General features: G+C 43.2%; 1 protein-coding gene across 3 annotated transcripts in view; it reads left to right on the top strand.

Moving 5' to 3' along the window:
- Positions 1-3,743: 3,743 nt before the first annotated feature.
- The window catches only part of CHN1 (chimerin 1), a 183,287-nt gene continuing 163,144 nt past the window's right edge, over positions 3,744-23,886 (top strand). For 2 of the 3 annotated variants that reach the window (XM_060177688.1, XM_060177690.1), the window contains exon 1: positions 3,744-3,898. In XM_060177688.1, coding sequence (XP_060033671.1) covers positions 3,880-3,898 — 19 coding nt within the window. In that variant the 5' untranslated portion in view covers positions 3,744-3,879. The remainder of the gene's footprint in view (positions 3,899-23,886) is intronic. The other variant, XM_016188858.2, reaches the window with a different exon arrangement.

The following is a 23,886-nucleotide window of genomic DNA, read 5'->3' on the forward strand; positions in this document are numbered from 1 at the left end:
TCACCAACACTTGTGCCTAAACCATCACTAGGATTTAACAATGTGTGCTCAGAAGTGGTGTGTAGAAAGCTGGTACTGTAACCAAAACTTGACTAGTGACAGGAGGGTAAGTTCAGGACTGTTTCACATCTATGTGCCCTGGGGCAAACCTTCCACCACCACCCCCATCCCAAACAACACCACCAAAAGTAAACTGAGTTGTACCACCGAAACGGTGATATTCTGGAGGGAAAAACACCTTTTATTCTTAGCCTAACTGGAAATGCAGGCCCGAGAGGAAGAATATGAGCAAAGACACTTCTAGACAAATTCAGCTTCCAAACTACAACGTCAGTCTGAGTTTGTTTGCAAGCAGACTCACACACGCAAAAATAACCCAGGACAAAGTGATTCTCAATTCCGTTGTCATTCCTAATACTAAACAGGCTTTTATTTTCTTCCCTTTTCTTTTTAAAAATTTACTATTGGGTAGAGACATAGAGAAATTGAGGAGAGAAGGGAAAATAGACACCTGGCAGTCCTACTTCACCAGTCATGAAGCTTTCCCCCTGCAGGTAGGGGCCAGGGGCTTGAACCCGGGTCCTTGTGCATTATAATGTGGGCATATAAGCAGCTGTACCACCACCTGGCCCCCAGATTTTTCTTTCTTTTTTTTCTTTGCTTCCAGGGTTATTGCTGGGGCTCAGTGTCCGCACTATGTATCCACTGCTTCTGGAGGCTATTTTTTCCCTTTTTGTTGCCCTTGTTGTTTTATCATTGTTGTGGTTATTATTGTTGTTATTGATGATAATGTTGTTGTTGTTGTTGGAAAGGACAGAGAGAAATGGAGAGAGGAGGGGGTAGAAAAAGACACCTGCAGACCTGCTTCACTGCCTGTGAAGCCACCCCCCTGCAGGTGGGGAGCCAGGGGCTCGAACTGGGACCATTACTTTGGTCCTTGTGCTTTGTGTCATGTGCGCTTAACCTGCTGCGCTACCACCTGACCCCCACCAAATCTTTCTTTTTAAATTCAGACCATGTAATGGTAGTGGATCTGAAGGGAGTGGTTTGGACAGGGAGAACATCAGGAGCATATTTTCCATTAGCTCTGTCACTAAAGTGATATACACGTTTAAGAGAATCTTTTAACAACTGGGTCCTCAGTTATCTATAAATTGGGAGCGTTTTTAGCTCCTTCTAGTCAAGATTTTATGAGTATAAATAATACTTAACTATGGCTCAAATAGTCCACAATCTCCCTGAAATTATGAGAGAAAATTTTGGTGTGTGTATGTACGTCCACAAAGATTTTTTTTTTCCTAAGAAGAGAGACAGTGTTTTTATTAGAACCACCAAAGGAAATGAGGGTCCCAAAAAGTTGAAGCCCACCCAGCCAGTAAACAGCTTTATTTTATGAGTTCTTTATTAAAAATATTTATTTATTTATTGGAAAGAGACAAAGAAATCTAGAGAAAAGAGGGAGGTAGAGAGGGAGAGAGATACCTGCAGCACTGCTTCATCACTCATGAAGCTTGGTCCCTCAGGTAGGGGGCAGAGGTTTGAACCTGGGTCCCTGTGCACTATAACGTGTGGACTCAACGAGCTGTGCTACCACTCAACCCTTAATTTCTGAGTTCTATGGTTGCAGAGTAGATCATCAGCATTTTTTAAATTTTATTTTTTATTAGTTTAGTTAGGAAATGTTAATTTGCATGGTCATTGTCAGAGATCCAGTTGGACATAGCCCCAAGATGGTTGTGACCCAGTCTTCATTCCTTTCTACCCTTGGGCACTGAATTCCTACTCCCTCCCCCCTTTTTCTGAATCTAGGAACTGTCAATGGCAGTCTTTACATGGTTATAAAATATGTCCCATAAAGCCTTCTAGAGATTCTCATTTATCTTCATGAATCCTGTGTTTGCAATTTTCCATGAAGAGAAATGCTCAAAATCAAGAGTCCTTTTCATTAAAGATTTAACATTCTGGAGATTTCAGGGCGTATTTTGATATCACTGGCTAAAGGAGAGCCATTTTATTATGTCAGAATATTTCAAGCATAAAACATCAGAAACATTTGCCCATTCATGTTGAATTATTTTTACTATTTCTTCTTTTCTTGAATTAACTGACTTGAAACAAAAGGCTTGACTCCTCCCTCCAGCTTGCCTTTATTTTTCTTCTATGAAATGATGATAAATTAACTGTGGCTATATTTGAAGCAGTTATTTTCACGTTTATAATGACTTTGATCCTCAAGATAAATAAAATAGAAGACATTTATATACTGTTCTTGTAAAAATAGATGAAAGTTAAAGAGACCAGGAACATGAATTTAGGGAATCTGAAAACTGAAAAGGAGAAACTTGTAGGAAGAAATGAGAAGCAAAGAGAAAATCGACGTGAGCAGATTCTGAATAGCATCAAGCCCCTAAGCAGAGAAACTAGAAAAAGGGGTACTTTAAACAGGGAAAAATATAGCAACCAAGGAATATGAAATTGCTGAATATATTAAATGGAAACATCACAGCATAGCTTTTTAAGAACATCTTTTGGCTTATAATCTCAAGACATTATCTGATTTCTCGTTAATCAAAGCAACGACAGGACATCACAGAAGGGATGGTGTCAGTCGCTGTTATCAGATAAATGCAAAAAAAAAAAAAGCTCAGGGGAATAGTCTGTTGTGGGAAAAGAGAAATGTCAATCCGTGTGAAATGTTGATGTTTTTTTTCTTCTTCCTGAGACACTATCAAAGAGGTGTAAGGTAAAAGAAAGAATATCAGATTCAAACACGGACCTTGTAGTAATTCCTTTAGGTAATTCCAATTTTCTTTCTAAAGTGACACCTGTTTCCTCACAAAAGACTATCTCAGTAGAACTATCCCAATAGGCTCCGGATGCCAAAATGGAAAGCCACATTCAGTGTCTCTGCTCCACTGCAGGTTCTCTTGTTTTCTTTCTTTCTTTTTTAAAAATTTATTTAAAAAAAATGAAAAATATCTACAAGACCATAGGATAAGAGGGGTACAACTGCACACAAGGTTCTCTTGTTTTCTAAGCTCTGCGATGTCAGGTCACTACTGGTTCCCGACACTCGGTGAAAACCGAGGGCAAATATCCTTAAATGAACCCGACACCCCAATGACCCTAGCCGGGTCCCTGCATCCCGGGAGCATCGTGCGGTGACTCTTCCTCTTTCTAGTAACAGTTGGCTTTTCTCCCCGAGCTCCCTCAAATGCCATTCAAGAAAAGCCCGAGGATTCAGCCTCGGAGCCGCCACCCCCTCGCTCGCCCGCCGCAGCCCTTTCCCGGGGGGAGTGTCCGGCGGCTCCGCCCAGGCCCCGGCTGCAGAGCGCGGGCCCGCAGCCCCCCGCCCGTTGCCATGGGAACGCCCCGGGCTCGGCGGCTGGCGGGGGGGGGGGTGGCTGGGAGCCGCGATCCGGTGGGAGACGCTCTAGCAAGATGGCGTCCGCGAGGCGGCGGGATGCGGAGTGAGCGCGCCCCGCCGGGGGCTCTGCGTGGCTGCTCGTCTCCCCGCCGCCCCGGCGCCGCCTCCCCGCCTCCCCGCCTCCCCGCCCGCCCGCGCGCCGCAGCCGAGCCTCCCGCCTCGCAGGTACCGCGGCGCGCTGGCTGCAGCGCGCGGATCGCAGCGACAAGTGCCGCCTCGCCCTGGGCTAGCGGGTCTCCCCGGGGCCGGTGCGCCTTACAATAAGGCGCCAATAACTTTGGATTTTTATTGTGCTCTTGCAGCGGCCCCCCGGTGCCCCGGCCTGCAGCCTGCCCGCTGGCCCGCGTCCCCACCACGCCCCTGCAGCCTGCTCGGAGGGCTGAGCGCGGGGGCTCCATGCGCTGAGCTCCGGGGAGGAGCGCGTGGACTGGCGGCCGGCGAGCGCCGGGACAATGGCCCTGACCCTGTTTGGTAAGTGCGACCTTCTCCCCGCGCCGCCGCAGGTGGGCCGCGCCCCGGGTTCGGGCCCTGGGGCCCCTGGGTCGGGGTCAGGGACCCCGCACGCGTGGTGCCGTGCGGGCCGGGGCTTTGGGGTCGGGGTGCCCGGGGCTCCTGCCCGGCTGGTCGCTCGCGCTTCCCCCATTGTTTCCCCTGCCGGCAGCGCGGATGGGCGTGTGCTCTCCGGGCCATTTCTGGCCTGGGAGGCTCTGAGGTCGTGGGTGTTTGTAAAGTAAGATTCTCTTCCGAGAATCGGAAACTTGGGAGTGAAGTTAGGTGGTTGTTTCCCCAACCTGCGCCCCTCAAATCGGTAAATAAAGGTCCTGGAAAGTTTATTTATTTATTTATGTTGGAATAAAATGCCAGTGCATTTGGGATAAAATGCCTGGAATCGCCAAATGTATGTGCTGAGTCCTTTTGGATTTGGGGGCGGTGGGGGGGGGAAAGCTCTTGGGCTCAATATAAACCGTTGGAAAGCAGAGTAAGTGGTATGTAGTATTTGTTAACATGGAAAAAATCTCTAGTGAATATGAAAAATCTCTAGTGAATATCAAACAGAAGAAAGTTGAGCACTGGAAGATAAGTAATTTCAGGAAGGGCTATTCTTGAATATTTTAGGAAAGAAATGTTATTTATGGGATGTAATTTCTCTAGTATCGACTCAAGGTCCTCCCCACCTCTTCTTCAATGACAACCAGTTGGGAACGACTGAATAGGCACATAGTTTCCTTTTATAAAACCTAACCTAAGTATCAAACTTAAAGAAAACTCAATTTCTGAAAATTTAGATGTTCAGTGATTTACTTTTTCCCCAAAACAAAGGCCACTTATACCTATAAGGATGCTTTTAGTAAGTTACTCACAATATCAAGTTTGTACTAACATCTTAGTTAATGCTATTTGATCAAGCTTGTACCTGCCAGCACATGCAACAAATGTTTTTTGGATGTAAATACTTAAGAGTGAATTAATTTGCTGGCAGCACAGTTATTTTTATTTAGCTAGCTTACTTACAAATCAATAAACCAAGACCCAGAGAGGTTATTTCCCAAGGTCACATGGGCCTTTTGTGTCAAAAAGATGCTTAGAACCCAGGTTAGAGCTGTATTTAGTATGTCTAATATTCCAACAGACTTGAAGTGACATTTTGCATTTTGTGTTGGTTCAGTAGGTGTTTCTTTTTCAAGTGTTTGTTTTGACCTTAGGGTTGTTTTCGAGTATTTCATATCTATTTTGTATTACAGGATGGAAAATATAGCCTTGCTATTGAACCTTTCTGAGGCATAAGTGATTTAAAGCAAATATTATTTTTCCTTTCTGTAAATGTGAAAATCCTTTCTAGCTTTCTTTTGGTTAATAAAGTTGATCTACACTAAATATAGGTCTTTTGTAAAAGCATCTGGCAAAACACAAACTTAAAAAAATAAAGTGAGGATACTTGTATTTAATATTTTATGTAAAGTGTGTCTATTTGAAAGTTAAAAAATGGTATAAGGCTTTACTCTGTCTTGATATTTTCATATGTGGAAGCATTTTTCAATATTTTATATCCAAAACCTTTTTTTTTCCAAAACCTTTTAAAAATTTATTTATTGTTGGATAGACGCAGGGGAAATTGGGGCGGGAGACAGGGAGATAGACAGAAAGACACCTGCAGCCGAGCCTCACTATTCCTGAAGCTTTCCCCCTGCAGGCTTGAACCTGGGTCCTTGCGCACTGTAGTGTGTGTGCTTAAACAGGTGTGCTACTGCCTGATGCCTTTGTGGAAGCATTTAACTTAACACCGTTGTAACTAATACTTAACAGCAAGATTTCCAGAAGTAGAATTCTTTGAAACTATTTCTGTAGTTGATAAATAGCTCATCTGGTAGGGTGCATGCCTTGCCATGTTTGTAGCCTGGATTTGAGCCCCAGTACCACAGTGGAGTGTCAGTAAGCTGGGGAAGCTTTGGTGCTGTGGTTTCTCTCCTCTCTTCTCTGTTTTTGTCTTCACCTCTTTCTCTCTTAAATAAAAGAATGAAAATTGTCTGCACAGGAGTGGTAAAATCACACATGCATGAGGCCTCAGCATAACCAAAAAACAAAACAATTTGTGACTAACTTAATTCTTTCTTAGAGAGATAGTTGTAGCACAGCGGGTTAAGTGCACATGTCAGTAAGTGCAAGGACAGAGTAAGGATCCTGGTTCGAGCCCTCAGCTCTCCACCTGCAGGGGTTGGGGGGGTTGCTTCACAGGTGGTGAAACAGGTCTGTAGGTATCTTTCTCTCCCCCTCTCTGTCATCCCCTCCTCTCTCCATTTCTCTCTGTCCTGTACATCAACAATGACATCAGTAATAATAACGATAACCACATCAACGATAAAACAACAAGGGCGACAAAAGGGGGAAAAAAGGGGAAAAAAAGATAGTTGCATTTTTTAAAAAAAATAATTTTTATTTACTGGATGGAGAAAGCCAGAAATCAAGAGGGAAGGGGGTTATAGAGAGGGAGAGAGACAGACAAACACCTGCAACCCTGCTTCACCACTTGCAAAGCTTTCCCCCTGCAGGTGGGGACCGAACCCAGGTCCTTGTGCATTGTAATGTGTGCGCTTAACCGGGTGCACCATCACCGGGCCCCAGAGATAGTTACGTTTTCAAGATTTGTTTACAGAGGTGAAGTTTACAGATGAATCTCTCTCTCAGAATACTAGCACAGTTTTTACACAACAGATTTAAATGCCTGAGGCCACAGAGCACCCAAACTGTCTTCAACACTACCATAAGCCAGAGCTGAGCTGTGCTCAAGTAAAAAAAAGAAAAAGGGAGTCGGGCGGTAGCGCAGCGGGTTAAGCGCAGGTGGCGCAAGCGCAAGGACCAGCAAAAGGATCTCGGTTTGAGCCCCCCGACTCCCCACCTGCAGGGGAGTCGCTTCACAGGCGGTGAAGCAGGTCTGCAGGTGTCTGTCTTTCTCTCCCCCTCTCTGTCTTCCCCTCCTCTCTCCATTTCTCTCTGTCCTATCCAACAATGACAACAGTAATAACAACAATAATAACTACAACAACAATAAAAAACAAGGCCAATGAAAGGGAAATTAAATAAATAAATAAATATAAAAAAAATTTAAAAAGGAGGGGGGCGTGCCAGATAGTGGCACACCTGACTGAGCACACATGTTATAATGTGCAAGGACCTGTGTTCAAGCCCCTGGTCCGCACCTGCAGGGGGAAAGCTTTGTGAGTGGTGAAGCAGGGCTGCAGGTGTGTCTGTCTCTCCTCTATCACTCCCTTCCCTCTGAATTTCTCACTGTCTCTAGCCAATAAATAACTAAAGATTAAAAAAACATGTATAGTGGGGACCAGGCGGTGGAGGACCCTTTTAAGTGCACATAGTAGGGAGCACAGGGACCTAGAGGATCTGGGTTCGAGCTCCCACTTTCTACCTGCAGGGGAAGTTTCACAAGCGGTGAAGCAGGTTTGCAGGTGTCTGTTTCTCTCTTCCTCTCTCTCTCCCTGCCCCATCCCTCTCAGTTTCTCTGACCAATACAATAAAAAAGAAAAAAAAAGTCTGCCTGCCATGGTGTGGGAGAAGGCAGAGACACATGCAGCACTGCCTCACCTCTTGTGAAGTTTCCCCTCTGTAGGTGGGAACGGGGGCCTCAAACCAAGGTCCTTGCACACTTAACTGGTTACACCACCACTCAGCCCCCTAGACCATTCTCTCTCTCTTGCTCTCTTTTTTTTTTTTTGCCTCCAGGCTTATTGCTGGGGATTGGTGCCAGCACTACGAATCCACTGCTCTGGCGGACATTTTCAAAAACTTATTTATTTATTCATTTTTATTGGATAGGACAGTTAAAAATTGAGAGGGGAGGGGGAAAGAGAGAGGAGGCAAGCTGGTGGTGCAGCTGGTTGAGCGCACACACTATAGTGCCCAAGGATCCAGGTTCAAGCCCCTGGTTCCCAAAAGCTTCACAAGTGGTGAAGTAGACTGTAAACCATTAATTCCCCAATAAACAAATTAAAAAAAAAAGGTGAAGTAGAGCTGCAGGTGTCTCTTTGTCTCTCTCCCTTTCTTTTTTTTTTGACTCTCTACCTTTCTATCTCCCCTCCCCCTCAACCTCTCTGTCTATTCAATAATAAATAAATAAATAAACAAACTAAAAAAACAGAGGGGAAGAGAGAAAGATGCCTTTAGACTTGTTTCACTGCTTGTGAAGCGTCCTCCTTGCAGGTGGGGAGCCAAGGCTCAAACTTGAGTCCTTGGACTTAACGGGGTGTGCCGCCACGTGGCCTCAACAACTCTTTAGTTGTATTAGATGTCTGTTAAAAGTATGTTACTGTATTGCAGCAAAGTAAAGACCTCTGGGGCAGGAGGTAGTGTTCAGGTCCTGGAACATGATGACAGAGGAGGACCTAGGTGGGGGTTTAGAGTGTTATGTGGAAAACAGAAATGTTACCCATTTTACAAACCACTGCATTTTACGGTCAACTGTAAACCATTACTCTCTCCCCAATAAAGGGAAAATGAATAAAATAATCCCGGTGGGGAAAAAAAAGCATTTTAAATTTGAAATTAAATAAAAGTTCTTTTGCCCAGAGAGATACAGAGTATATTACTTGTGGGCGTCAATACTTCAAAGGGACTGCCCTGTGATTCTTACAGAGTCAAGTTTGAGAACCAGTCTAATTAAAAATAGCTTTTTACTGTGTTGATTATCCCTAAGGGCTGTGAGAAATGATGGAGTACATTATCTTAGAAGTATTCTTGCGTTCACTCTTGATAACCAGCTTAAAATCGAGAGGAAGGAAAATGAGGCAATAGTATCCTGCTGTGTGATGCTGTGTGATGTTGAAGAGAGGGTAAGAATAAGAAACTGGGCAGTTGTGACTTAGCAGTCACCAGACTTCACTTCACAAGGCTCTACTTAAGTCATCTCAAAGTAATCACTGACAATAAGATCCTTCTTGTGTATCTTGGAATGTGATGGTTAGCTTAGGCCAGCTAGCAGCTGCTAGTTGATAGGGTAGACATTTCCTAAGTTGGGTGGCCTAGATAACAGGTTTATTTTCATTAAGCTAATAATATTGGTTTACTGTGGTCCGGGGGGTGGCACAGTGGATTAAAGTGCTGGACTTCCAAACATAAATAAGGTACCAAGTTTGACGGCAGCACGTGTACCAGAGTGATTTCTGGTTCAGTCTCTCTCCTCCTGTCCTTCTCATCAATAAATAACTAAAATATTAAAAAATATATTGGGGGAGTCGGGTGGTAGCACATCGGGTTAAGTGCAGGTGGCGCAAAGTGCGAGGACCGGCGTAAGGGTCCCGGTTCGAGCCCCCGGCTCCCCCACCTGCAGGGGAGTCGCTTCACAGGTGGTGAAGCAGGTCTGCAGGTGTCTTATCTTTCTCTCCCCCTCTCTGTCTTCCCCTCCTCTCTCCATTTCTCTCTGTCCTATCCAACAACAACAATAGCAATCAATAATAACTACAACAATAAAACAAGGACAACAAAATGGAATAAATAAGTATTTAAGAAAAAAATATTGGTTTGTAATATTTTTAAAGTTTGAAGGGGACAAATTGAAACTTCTTCAAAGTATATGATACTGTACCAAGCTTCTTCAAAGTATATGATACTGTACCAAGTTCTAATAATCCTTTGTTAACATCCAGGGAACCTCCCCTGCCCCCCAGTCATGACCCTCCTGCCCCCCAGTCTCTCCCATCCTTTAACCTCTTCCTGTCTGATAAACACCATTTTGTTGTCTGAGCCTAAAGGTTATTTTTATTTTCTGTTGATCATTTGTTACAGTTTTTTTTTTTTTTTTTTTTTTCCACTAGAGCACTGCGTAGCTCTGGCTTATGTTGGTGCAGGGGATTGAACCTGAGACTTCAGAGCCTCAGGTATCAGAGTCTGTTTGTATAACCATTATGTTATTTGCCCCTGCCCTTACAGTTTTTAAAAAAAATATTTTAGTAATTTATTAATGAGAGGGATGGGGGTGTGGAGAACCAGCTATCACTCTGGTACATGCGCTGCCAGGGATTGAACCCAGGACCTTATTTCTGAGAGACCAACACTTTATCTACTGCTTCACTTCCCAGACCACAGTTTTTTATAGTCTACATCGGAGTGAAACTATCTAGTATTTCTCATTCTCATTTTTGAGTTACGTCACACAATAGAAATCAATTTCTCATAGTTTGGAGACTGGGAGGGTAGCGTGTCTACCAGATCCCTTCTTAGTGGGGCTTCACTTTCTGGCCCATATCTGTCTCTCCTCTTGCTGTGGCCAGAATTCTACGGGAAGAGAGAAGGAGGACACGCTCTCTTGAGGCTTATATGGGCACCAGTTCCTATTATGAGGCCCTGTTCTGACCTCTTCTAATCCTTTTTTAAAAATTTTTTTTATTTTTATTTATTTTTTAAGTGAATTTTTTAAATATTTATTTTATTTATTTATTCCCTTTTGTTGCCCTTGTTGTTTTATTGTTGTAGTTATTATTGTTGTTGTCGTTGTTGGATAGGACAGAGAGAAATGGAGAGAGGAGGGGAAGACAGAGAGGAGGAGAGAAAGACAGACACCTGCAGACCTGCTTCACCGCCTGTGAAGCGACTCCCCTGCAGGTGGGGAGCCGGGGTTCGAACCGGGATCCTTACGCCGGTCCTTGTGCTTTGCGCCACCTGCGCTTAACCCGCCGCGCTACAGCCCGACTCCCTTCTAATCCTTTTTACCTCTTTTCCGATACACTTCCATTATGGGTTAGGGCTACACCATATGAACTTGTAGGAGTGACAGTTCAGTGTAAGACCACCAGCAGTAGAGTCTAGTTTTTGTTTGTTTGTCTTTTGGTTTTTTTGCATGTATGTTTTATAGTTTGATCCAGGATGTTATACATTTTTAAAGATGTGTTCATTTATTTTGAGAGAAAGACAGAAAAGGGAGCAGGCCAGAGCAAAGTTCTGTAGCAAACGTCGAGCTGAGGAACTGACTGGAAGCATCATGCATCCAAATCCTGTGCTCTGCCATTGAGCCTCCTTCCTGGCCTCAGATACATTCTTCTTTATTATTATGTTTTTAATTTCTTTATTGGGGGATTAATGTTTTACAGTCGGCAGTAAATACAGTAGTTCGTACATACATAACATTTCTCAAATTTTCCACACAACAATACAACCCCTACTAGGTTCTCTGCCGTCCTGGTCTATGTAGGGCCCCTCACCCACCACCCCATTCTTTTACTTTGGTGCAATACACCGACTCCAGTCCAACATTCTTTTACGGGAAGTTATGAAGGTAACTTTACTTTTTTTTTTTTTTGCCTCTAGGGTTATTGCTGGGGCTCTGTATCTGCACTATGAATCCACTGCTCCTGGAGGCTATTTTTTCCCTTTTGTTGCCCCTGTTGTTTATCGTTGTCGGTGTTATTATTGTTATTGTTGTTGTTATTGCTGTCATAGGTATCTTCATTTCATTAAATGAGTCATGGAAATTATAGTGATTAAAAAGTAAAAGACTGAGAGTCAGGCGGTAGCGTAGTGGGTTAAGTGCAGGTGGCGCAAAGCGCAAGGACCCGCCTAAGGATCCGGATTCGAGTCCCGGGCTCCCCATCTGCAGGGGAGTCTCTTCACAGACGGTGAAGCAGGTCTGCAGGTGTCTCTCTTTCTCTCCCCCTCTGTCTTCCCCTCCTCTCTCCATTTCTCTCTGTCCTATCCAACAACAACGACATCAACAACAACAACAGTAACTACAACAATAAAATAACAGGGGCAACAAAAGGGAGTAAATAAATATTTAAAAAAATGTTTAAAAAAAGTAAAAGACTTCTGTAGCATTTCTGTTGGGGATGTATCAGACATGAGGTTTATTTTTAAATTATTTTTATAAACAATTTTTCCTGATGTGTGTGTGTATATATATATATATATATATATATATATATATATATATATATACACATATATACATATATATATTTATATGTTGGATAGAGAAAGCCAGAAGTCGAGAGGAAAGGTAGAGATAGAGACAGAGAGACAACACCTGCAATCTGCAACACTACCACTCGCAAAGCTTTCCCCCTGCAGCTGCGGTTGGGGGGGCGGGCCTCAAGGTTCCACCGGGGGCTCGAACCTGGGTCTTTACACATTGTGACATGTGAGCTCAACCAGGTGTGCCACCATCCAGCTCCTGAGATGTGCGGTTTATTATGACACGGGTTATTTAGGTACATAGAACCGTGGTGGGGGGCTGGGCAGTGGCGAGCCCAGTTAAACACATAGTACCATGAGCAAGTGATCCTCTTATCATTTCTACACTTTTAATAACACTTTTGCTGCTTGAAAAAGTAATTTTAATGCATATTCCTTTTCTCTTTCTTTTTTCTTTCTTCTGTGAAAGAAGTAGCAGATCCTAACTCTTCCTGATCTTTTTTTTTTTAAATTTTTATTTTATTATTTTTTTTAGACAGATGAAGAGAGAGACACACAGAGAGAGAAACACCAGAGCACTGCTCAGCTCTGGCTTATGGTGGTGCGGGGGATTGAACCTGGGATTTAGGAGCCTCAGGCATGAGAATCTGTTTGCATAACCATTATGCTGTTTCCCCCCCCCCCCCCCCACTCTTCCTGATCTTACACTCTTGGGAGCTGAAACTGAATTCTCTTTTTTGGTTATCACTGGGACCTCAATGCTCGAGGCTGACTTTCTCAGAGAGACAGAAACAGTGACCAGATGGCAGCTCACCTGGTTAAGTGCACACATTACAGTGCACAAGGACCCAGGATGAAGCCCCTGGTCCTCACCTGCAGGGGGGAAAGCTTCACGAGTAATGAAGCAGGGTTGCAGATGTCTGTCTGTCTCTTTCCCTCTGTATTTCTCTGTCACTATCCTTAATTTGATTATTTAATTATAAATAAATAAATAAATAAATATAGAAAGAAAGCAAGAGAGACAGAGAAAGACACCACAGTACAGAAACTTTCAGTGTGGCGGGTGCTAGACTTAAGCCTGGGTCTTGCCCATGCCAAAGCAAATACATGCTTTTTAAAAAAATTTTTTTTTTTTTATCCAGGTGAGCTATCTTGCCCACTGCGCATTTTTAAGCTTCAGGGATTTGCACACATTTTCTGATCCTATCAGTTATCAGCATAGATAGAAAATTTGTCTATCTATCTATCTGTCTGTCTGTCTGTCTGTCTGTCTGAGTTTTACCGGAATACTATTCAGCTCTGTCTTATGGAGGGATTGAACCTGAACCTGATAATATTTTTAAAGTACTTGAATCCTAAAAGTCAACCAAATGGTTCAAGCCCCATGTTCCCCACAAGCAGTGAAGCAGGTCTGCAGGTGTCTATCTTCCTCTCCCCCTGTCTGTCTTCCACTCCTCTCTTGATTTCTCTCTGTCCTATCCAACAACAACGACATCAATAATAAGTACAACAATAAAATGACAAAGGCAACAAAAGGGAATAAACAAATATTAAAAAAAAAGTCAACCCCATGTAGTTCACGCTCTTTTCATCTTGTTTCTTTTCCTTTTTTGTCTTTCTTCCTTTTTTTTAAATCTGGGGACTAACCCCCTTTTTAATATATGTATATATATATTTATTTACTTATTAGATAAAGACAGAGAAATTCAGAGGGGTGGTGGAGATATAGAGGGAAAGAGAGATATTTGCAGCCCTGCTTCACCACTTGTGAAGCTTTCTCCCTGCAGGCGGGGACCAGAAGCTTGAACCCAGGTCCTGACGCACCGTAATGTGTGCACTTAACCAGGTCTGCCACTGCCTGGACCCCATCGTGTTTCTTTACTCATCAGACACGTCTGGCAAGAAAAGAGCCATGATCTCTGTCTTAGAACTTACCTTCTAGAACTGTGGTGCGTGCAGCTCTGTACGTAATTTCATGTAGACTTTGCTGACATTCGCCTAGTAGAGAAGCACGTATCCTTTACAAGGTGAGACAGAAGGGAAAGTCCAGACCACTGAAGTCAGGACTTTTTATCTGACAGAGTGTTCTGTTTGGTCATGTTAATAGAACCTTAGTTGTCAGAGCTGGGGGAAAAGTTTCCAGTTGGCTCATTCCTTGGCAGGAATTTCTGTCATCATAACAAATGGACTACAGTTCAGACCAACCGCTGAGGCCTCGTAACTTTCTTCTCTGTGAGTAGAATTAGCTATGGCATTACCCCCTTTCCATTTTTCTCTTTCTCCTTGCTGCCATTTAGCCACCCACCATCTTCACTGCCGTGAGTTCACTTCTGGAACTGAGGATTTCACTGTAGTTTGCTACCTTCTCTCCCCAGTCTCTTTTACTGTCTCGAATACATTTCATTATGACGCTTTCTTCCACGTCTTTATCTCGATACACCTGCCTATAGGTAGCTTTGTGACAGTTCTTTGAAATAGTTAAATCACAGTGGCACATTATTTCTTTTGAAACATTTATTTGTTTGTTTGTTTGTTTATTCTTTTTTTTTTTTTTTGCCGCTAGGGTTATCGTTGGGGCTCGGTGCCTGCACTACCAGTCTACTGCTCCTGGAGGCCATCTTTTTCCCATTGTTGTTCCTGCTGTTGTTGTTGGATAGGACAGAGAGAAATTGGGAGAGGAGGGGAAGATAGAGAGGAGGAAAGATAGACACCTGCAGTGGTCTGGGAGGTGGTGTAGTGGCTAGGGCACTGGTCTCTCAAGCATGAGGTCCTGAGGTCAATCCCCAGCAGCACATGTACCAGAGTGATGTCTGGTTCTCTCTCTCTCCTTTCTCATTAATAAATAAATAAAATCTTAAGAAAAAGACAGACACCTGCAGACCTGCTTCACTGTTTGTGAAGCAACCCCCCTGCAAGTGGGGGGCCGGGGCTTCAGACTGGGATCCTTACGCTGGTCCTTGGGCTTCGTATCATGTGTGCCTAACCCGGTATCCTACTGCCCGACCCCCTTAAACATTTATATTTACTTATTTATTTATTTATTTATTAGTTATTGGATAGAGACAGAGAAATTGAGAGGGGGAGGGAGATAGATAGAGAGAGAGAGAGACAGATACCTGTTCTTCACCACTCATGAAGCTTGAATCTGGGACCTTGCACATTGTAATGTGCGTGCTTAACCAGGTGTGCCACTGCCTGCCCCCCCTGCACATTTTTTATGATATTCATTAGGAATATTTCTGATTTTCTGTAAGTGTCCTGATGCAAAGAAATATTTTTTAGTCTTAAAAAAGATTTATCTTTTTTTTTTTTTTTTTTGCTTCCAGGGTTATTGCTGGGCTCAGTGCCGGCACTACGAATATATTGCTCCTGGGAGCCATTTTTTTCCCATTTTGTTGCCCTTGTGTTTTATCTATTTTTAAAAATTTTTTAAATTTATTTATTTCTTTTTGTTGCCTTTGTTGTTTTATTGTTGTAGTTGTTGTTGTTATTGATGTCGTTGTTGGATAGGACAGAGAGAAATGGAGAGACGGGGGGAAGAGAGAGAGAGGGAGAGAAAGACAGACACCTGCAGACCTGCTTCACCGCCTGTGAAGCGACTCCCCTGCAGGTGGGGAGCCGGAACCAGGATCCTTATGTTGGTCCTTGTGCTTTGCACCATGTGCGCTTAACTTGCTGTGCTACCGCCCGACTCCCAATTTATCTATTTTATCAGCTGTTGAGGAGAGACTGACCCAGACGTGTCATATGGTAATACCAGGGCTCGATCTTGTCACCTACGACCTCAGCCATACAAGTCTGTGCTCTAGACCTAAAATGTATTCATTTATTTTAAAGATTTATATGTTTACTTTCATAATGAAAGAGGGAGGGGAGGGAGGGTGACCCCAGAGCACTACTCATGTCTGGCATATGGTGGTATCCGGCATTGAATCTGGGACCTCTGGGGCCTCAGGCATGCAGGTCTGGCATATCAGCACTGGTGCTGTCTTCCTGGCTTTTAAAATTTAATGAAAAAAAATGAGCCAATTACACTTTTTATTTAAATTTAAAATTATTTTATTGCCACCGGGGTTATCACTGGGGCTTGGTGCCTGCACGATGAATCCATCATTCCTAGCGGCCTTTTTCCTTCCTTCCTTCCTTCCTTCCTTCCTTCCTTTTTTTTTCTTTTCTTCTTCTTCTTTTTTTTTTTTTTTGATAGGATAGATAGAAATTGAGAGGGGGAGGGGGATATGTAAGGGAAGAGAGAAAGAGAGACACCCACAGATCTACTTCACCACCTGTGAAGCTTCCCCCCTTCCACTGCTGGTGGGGAGTGGGGACTTGAACATGGGTCTTCAAGCCTGGTAACCACCCCCTTCAACTGCCCGTCTTATAGAAAAACCCCACTTGAATGCAGTCCCTGCTGACACTTTTCATTGCTCATCAAAGAATACGAAAGGAACTTAGCTAAGCAGGAGGGTGGCACAGTGGTGGTAGTCCGGCTCCTTTTCTTAGAATACTTCATCTTTGTGGCTGAATATAGTCATTAAATCACTATGTTTATATACTTGCCTATATCCCCTCCCTTAGTAATGTCTAAATCCTCCTATTTCAGTTTGAAGTTTTTTCTTTAAGAGTGTGGAGCTTTGGGGGTCAGGCGGTGGCGCAGCGGGTTAAGCGCATGTGGCGCAAAGCGCAGGGACCGGTGTAAGGGTCCCGGTTCGAGCCCCTGGGTCCCCACCTGCAGGGGAGTCCCTTCACAGGCGGTGAAGCAGGTCTGCAGGTGTCTATCTTTCTCTCTCCCTCTCTGTCTTCCCCTCCTCTCTCCATTTCTCTCTGTCCTATCCAACAACAAACAACATCAACAATGGTAATAATAATAACCACAACGAGGCTACAACAACAAGGGCAACAAAAGGGGGAAAAAATGGCCTCCAGGAGTGGTGGATTCATGGTGCAGGCACTGAGCCCAACAATAACCCTGGAGGGAAAAAAAAAAAAAGAGTGTGGAGCTTTATTTGGTATTATGAATTTATGAATGAGGTAACAATTATAGTTTCTCTAAGTGTCCAGTGCAGTAGGAATATTGGTGATGCAGTCTGTTTTGAGTCACATCTATTCCTACAAATAACCTTCCTATACATACATAGCCTTATCTTTGTTTTTTTAATATTTATTTATTCCCTTTTGTTGCCCTTACTGTTTTATTGTTGTAGTTATTATTATTGTTGTTGTTATTGATGTCATCATTGTTGGATAAGACAGAGAGAAATGGAGAGAGGAGGGGAAGACAGAGGGGGGAGAGAAAGATAGACACCTCCAGACCTGCTTCACAGCCTGTGAATCGACTCCCCTGCAGGTGGGGAGTCAGGGGCTCTAACTGGGATCCTTACGCTGATCTTTGCTCTTTGTGCTACCTGCGCTTAACCCACACAGCCTTAGCTTTGAAGACGTAAGATAGTGATATGTGTAATTGTAAAAACCCAACATAACTGTCCAGAAGTTTTCTTTCTTTCTTTTTTTTTCATTGCCATCACAGTTATCATTGAGGCTTGGTGCCTGTACTACGAACCCACCATTCCTGGTGGCTACTGCCTGCCTGCCTGCCTGCCTTTCTTTTTTCCTTTCTTCCATCCTTCTCTCCTTCCTTCCTTTCTTCCTCCTCCTCCTCGTCTTCTGCTTTTTTTTTGTGTGTGCCCCTGTTGCTGGGTCTCTGTGTGCAAATCCACTGCGAATCCACTGCTCCTGGTGGCCTTCTTTTTTCCTTCCATTTTATTGGATGGGACAGATAGAAATTGAGAGAGAAAGGGAAGACAGAGAGCAGGAGAGAAAGACAAACATCTACAGACCTCCTTCGTTGTATGGGAAACGACCCCTCCCCTGGCACCCTGCCCCCAGAAATCTTTTTTCCTCCCACATAGTTAGAATTTTTTTTGAAAAAAAATTTATTCCTCAAGTAACAAAAAGAATTAAAAAAATTTTTGATAGGCTAAAATTCCCCTGCCCAGTTTGAATGGAAGTTTTCAGATTTGAAAAAAGGGAGTATTTGTTGGAAAGAGCTAATACCGCTAACAGTCATTTGTAGGAGAGGGAGATGAGTCAGGCCAGACCTGTCACCACGCCAGCTGCTTGGTGGCATGGCATGGGGCCACCTCATCGTGTTTCCTCCAGCCACTCTGAACAGTTGTCCCTTTCCCTTTCCATCTGTTGTTTTGCCTTAGAAATTAATTAGACCCTGTATATCTCAGTGAAAAGCAAACAGGAAAAGGGTGTCGTCCAAGAAACACAACTGTACTTGAGCGAATTTTATGACCTTAGGCTCATCGACATTTCAAAAACTGAACAAGGCCTCTCTTAAAACTGCAAGTCTTCGTGGTTCGAGAGGTGGTGCAGTGGATAAAGCAATGGACTTTCCAGTGTGAGGTCTTGAGTTCAGTCCTCAGCAGTACATGTGCCAGAGTGATGTCTGGTTCTCTCTCTCTCTCCCTCTCCTCTCCTGTCATTCTTCATGAATAAATAAAATCTTTAAAAAGGCAAGTCTTTTTTTTAAAAAAAAGCATTTCTCTTTGTTTTTCTATATTTTATTTATTTTATTATTTCAATGAGAAAGTGTAGATACAGAGTGAAAAATACTGAGAGAGAGAGAGATACCAGAACACTGCTCAACTCTGGCTTATGGTGGGGCTGGGAATTAAACCTGGGACCTCAGAGCCTTAGGTTTGAAAAGCTTTTGCCATAACCATTATGCTGTCTCCCCAGCCCAAAAGGCGAGTCTTTTCTGATTGTCCCATTTCTGCCACTAACACTTTATTTTTTTTCCTTTAGCACTTATAGTGTAGCCTTTCTATCTTGTATATGTTGTATAGAACATAGCTTAGCTTCTTTTTTCCCCACTTGCTCCTTTTTGTTTTATATTTATTTATTTATTCCCTTTTGTTGCCCTTGCTGTTCCCTTGTTGTTATTGATGTCGTTGTTGGATAGGACAGAGAGAAATGGAGAGAGGAGGGGAAGACAGAGAGGGAGAGAGAAAGATAGACACCTGCAGTGCAGACCTGCTTCACCGCCTGTGAAGCGACTCCCCTGCAGGTGGGGAGCCGGGGCGCGAACCGGGGTCCTTCCGCTGGTCCTTGTGTTTTGCGCCACGTGCGCTTAACCCGCTTCACTATAGTCCGACCCCCCCCCACCCCCTTAATGGCTGTGAATTTTGTCAGAGACGATTTTAGGACTTGAAGTAGCCTGTGCTAGGTAGTAGAGACAAGTGCTAAGTGATGGAGCAGTGAGTTCTGCAGGCCTCCCCAGTGTGTGATTTCGTCCACTAATTTTAGTACAACTAAAGTGTAATTTTCAGCATGTTACCCGTTTAACATGTTGAATGATACTTGTCGTCATATAGCGCACCTGGGTGAGTGCACATGTTACAATGTGCAAGAACCTGGGTTCAGGCTCCCCCCCCAGTCCCCACCTACAGGGGGAAAGCTTTGTGGGTGGTGTTGCAGTGTTGTAGGCGTCTCTTTGTTTCTCTCTTTCTCTGTCACCCTCTTCCCTCTCAACTTTTGGTTGTCTGTATCAGACAAATAAAGGCAATAAAAAAGTGTAAGTAAAAAAAAGTATATCCAGGTTTTTTTCTTTTTTTCCCCTTCTCTTTTCTTGCTCCCAGAAATTCACTGGGCCGGAATGATTTACTGCTCCTGGCAGACGATTTTTATTTTTTAATTTTTCAATTAAGAGGGTGAAAGGCAAGGAGAGAAACTGGGAGAAGGAAGGAGAGATCCCACAACACTTCTATATCATTCTTGAAGCTTCTCACATGTGTAGTGCTCACACATGGAGACTAGAGTCTCGAACCCAGGTCATTGTGCATGGTACAGTGAGTCGGTTAGGACTATTAGGCGACCTATTCTCTTAGCCTCCAAGCAAGAGGTTTTATTTGGGTGATGAAGCATTACCTGAGAGATACCTGTAGGAAGTGATACAATAGGCAAAACAGTATATGAACGCAGGCTATTTACAACTAGGGGGAAGGAAGGAATGAAGTAATGTGAGAAAAAGATGCAGAAACATGAAGTTTATTAGAGCTGGAAAGAGCCCACTGGGTTCAAGTGCCAAAGCTAAAAGAGTGCCATGGGACCAGGGTGGAACCCCGGTGCTGTGGTGTCTTTCCCTCTCTTTCTGCCTTTCTATTTTACTGTTTAAAGTAAAAAAGAAAAAAGAAAAAGTCTGGGAGCAGTGAAAAAGACTTGTCTTTACCAAAAGAAAAAAAAAGTATGGTTTTATAACTTTCATGAGTTGGAATGTATTTTCCTATTAGGTGATGTGTTTACTCTTCTGCTTCATAAATACTTATTGAGAACTTGTATTGGTTTCTGTCCACAACAAACCTCTGTTTACAGTGAAGGGAAATAGCAAAAAAAAAAAAAAAGTAAATATGGGTTAAGCGCCCGTGGCGCAAAGCGCAAGGACTGGCGTTGGGATCCCAGTTCAAGCCCCTTGGCTCCCCACCTGCGGGGGTGGCGGGGGTCGCTTCATGAGTGGTGAAGCAGGTCTGCAGGTGTCTTTCTCTCCCCTTCTGTCTTCCCCTCCTCTCTCGATTTCTCTCTGTCCTATCCAACAACAACATTAATGGCGACAATAACAATAACGGTAGCAACAATAACAGCAACAACAAGGGCAACAAAATGTGAAAAAATAGCCTCCAGGAGCAGTGGATTCATAGTGCAGGCACCGAGCCCCAGCAATAACCCTGGAAGCAAAAGAAAAAAAAAAGTATAGTATGTATAGTATTTGCTACAAAGAACAAATAAAGCAGTGGCCAGGGAAGGCCCAACAGACATAGTGAGCTTTGGGCTCAGACTTCAAGGGAAGAAATGAGTCATGTGAAATTTTGGGAATTGTCTCTTGGACAGGTGCGGAGAGGGCTGGACTATTTTGAAAAGCAGAATGAAGGGCAAGTGTGACTGGAACAGAGTGAACCAGGGGAAATGACAGGACATGAGGCAGGGAGGTGACAGGAGTTCCCTCTTTGCTGCGCCTATAGTGTGTCCTGTACACAGCTCTGCTCCACCACTTCTGCGCTCTATTTTTCCGTCTTCCCCACTCGGTGACGTTCCATTAGGAGAACCTATGGGTTTCTTTTTAGTGTCCTTAGCAACTGACACAGTGCTTGTGTCAGACCTGCTCTCAGTGCATGTTTGGCCGGATACTGGGTAGTACAGTAGTTTACTCCCCTGCTTAAGTAGGGACACTAATTTTAAGGCCCAAATCCATGTGAAACACACCCTCTCTGTTTCCTTATTTTTGCTCAAATGTTATTTTTACATTTGAAGCTCACTAACTATGGACTCCACACTCTGACTGACTTCCCAATTGGAAGACTACAAAGATATGAAGAAAATGGAAATCTGTCTGGAAGCAGATTCTTTGAGGTTTAACTATAGCATTACTAACCACCAGCAGATGTTTCTGAATTATTCGGCACAATTAGATAACAACTTCCACTTAATTAAACTATTGTTCTTTTTCCTTTCAATAATACGAAGGAATTGCACATAAATTAACTGTCTTATTCATGCTTTACTCTCACAGTAGGGAACATAATCAAATTAAGTAGGGATTCAGTGTGGAAATGGCTAACTTAATATTTCAGTGGTCTGAAAATAAAAACAGCAATCTTTCCTAATAATGAAACTGTGTGCTACATGAATATTCCTGCTAATTTTCATATATTTGTTAGAAGAGCAGATATTAACGCCTAAACATTGATATATTTCGATGGCTAATAGAAAAATTATGCTAGTTACTAGTACTTATTGTCATAGCAAGAATTTTTAAAAATATTTATTTTATTTTATTCTAATGAGAGAGAGAGAAAGATATATAGAGACAGACACACAGAGAAAGACCAGAGCACTGCTCAGCTCTAGCTGATTGGCTTCGAGAGGGCTGGGCTGTTTTGAAAAACAGAATGAAGGCCAAGTGTGAAAGGCACCGAAGTCTTTTGCATAGCCGTCATGCTGTCTCACCAGCCCCAAGAATTTGAGGTGGTTTATAAGCATAATACAGTTCAAGAGAAGTGGGGATAATGAGCCTGAGAATTTGCTTTTTTTTTTTTGTCTTGTATCATGCATTTTTTTTCTCCCCTAAGCTATCCCTTTGCAATTATAGCCGGTCTTCACTATACTTTGTGAGAAAAACTTTTCCTCCACCTCCCTCTTGAGTCACTTATCAGTTGAGTAGTTTGTGGGAGAAATGAAGATGAGTCAGGTCAGGTCTATCACCATGCTACCCCTGCCATCAGGATTTCAAGTCTCTTATCAGGATTTCCTCTGCACTTCAGACTCCTACCATTCCCACTCGCACTTAGCTATCTTTTGTTTCCCATTCCCTGGCTTCTGATAGCCAGTTAGCTGCTCCCTCTTGCAGACTGATCTTTGATGTAGCTTCCAAATCTTTTCCTTTGTACTTCTATTACTTGTTCCTCCCTCCTTTTTAATATCACAAACCTACTCAGCATCCATTCAGAAAGCAATTCCTCTATCTTCTGAATTCTACCATTTTACCTGCAGATCTCCTGTGATATTTGTCAGTGTATTTATTGTGTAATAGTTATGTATCTTTAGGAGGTCGGGCGGTAGCGCAGCGGGTTAGGCGCTCGTGGTGCGAAGCGCAGGGACCTGCCTTAAGGATCCTGGTTGGAGCCCAGGCTCCCCACCTGCAGGGGGGTCGCTTCACAGGCGGTGAAGCAGGTCTGCAGGTGTCTTATCTTTCTCTCTCCCTCTCTGTCTTCCCCTCCTCTCTCCATTTCTCTCTGTCCTATCCAACAACGACGACATCACCACCACCAACAATAATAGCTACAACAATAAAAAGCAACAAGGGCAACAAAAGGGAAAAGAAATAATAATAAAAAATAGTTATGTATCTTTGCCGTATTCTTTCTATGGTTTCTGTAAGGTAAGATTCATTCCTTCTCATTTTTCTACTCCATATATTGCATAATTCAGTGTGTCACACATGGTAAGTGTTCAGAAATATTTAAGTGAATAAAATTTGCCATAGACCATAGTGCTCTGGTAGCTTAATAATTTTCAAGAAATAGTAAACCTCTAATTTTTCAATAACTACACCTCTAATTTTTCAATAACTACATAGTCTTAATCAAATTTCTAAATAGCAAACACATCTTAGTATGTTCATACGTTGTTTTTGTTGCCCAATTTTCAAGTTTTTTTTTTTTTTTTTTTTGCCTCCGGGGTTATCAGTAGGGCTAGGTGCCTGCCTGCACTGCGAACCACTGCTCCTGGAGGCTACCTTTTCCCCTTTTTGCTGCCCTTGTTGGTTTTTATTGTTGTTATTACTGTCGTTGTTGTTGGATAGGACAGAGGGAAATCAAGAGAGGGAGGGAAGACAGAGGGGGAGAGAAAGACAGACACCTGCAGACCTGCTTCACCGCTTTTAAAGCGACTCCCTCGCAGGTGTGGGGCCTGGAGCCGGTATCCTTGCGCTTTGCGTAATGTACTCTTAACACGCCGCGCTGCCGCCTGACCCCCTGATTTTCAAGTTTTTAAAGAACCAATATGTATATCCCTGCAATGAAATCATTTATTTTGAGATTGGTTTCTTCTGCTGGCTTACTTTTCTCAAAAAAAATTTTTTTTTTTTTAAATTATTAGTAACGAGCACTTTATATTCTTTTGGCATACTTTTTCCCCCTCTTTATTTGAAATTTCATATCAGAGAAACTACACTAACCAATATCTGCAGTGTCAGGAGGTGGCTTAGTGGTTGCGCCGCAGGACTTGTGTGTGTGAGGCTGTAGACTCACTCCCTGGAAAGTGCTTTGGATTCTTTCTCTCTCTTGTCTCTTTCTAAATCTGGAAATGCAGTCTGCAGACACTGGACTTTTAATTTACTTTTAACTAAGGTTGATTTACTAATCCTTTTAAAAATTGTCTTTATTTATTGGCTAGAGACAGCCAGAAATTGAAAGGGGGAGCATGTGATACGGGGTGAGAGAGAGAGAGAGAGAGACCTGCGGTCCTGCTTCACCACTCATAAAGTTTTC

Source organism: Erinaceus europaeus, chromosome 18, assembly GCF_950295315.1.
Source record: "Erinaceus europaeus chromosome 18, mEriEur2.1, whole genome shotgun sequence".
In the NCBI taxonomy this organism is placed as follows: Eukaryota; Metazoa; Chordata; class Mammalia; order Eulipotyphla; family Erinaceidae; genus Erinaceus; species Erinaceus europaeus.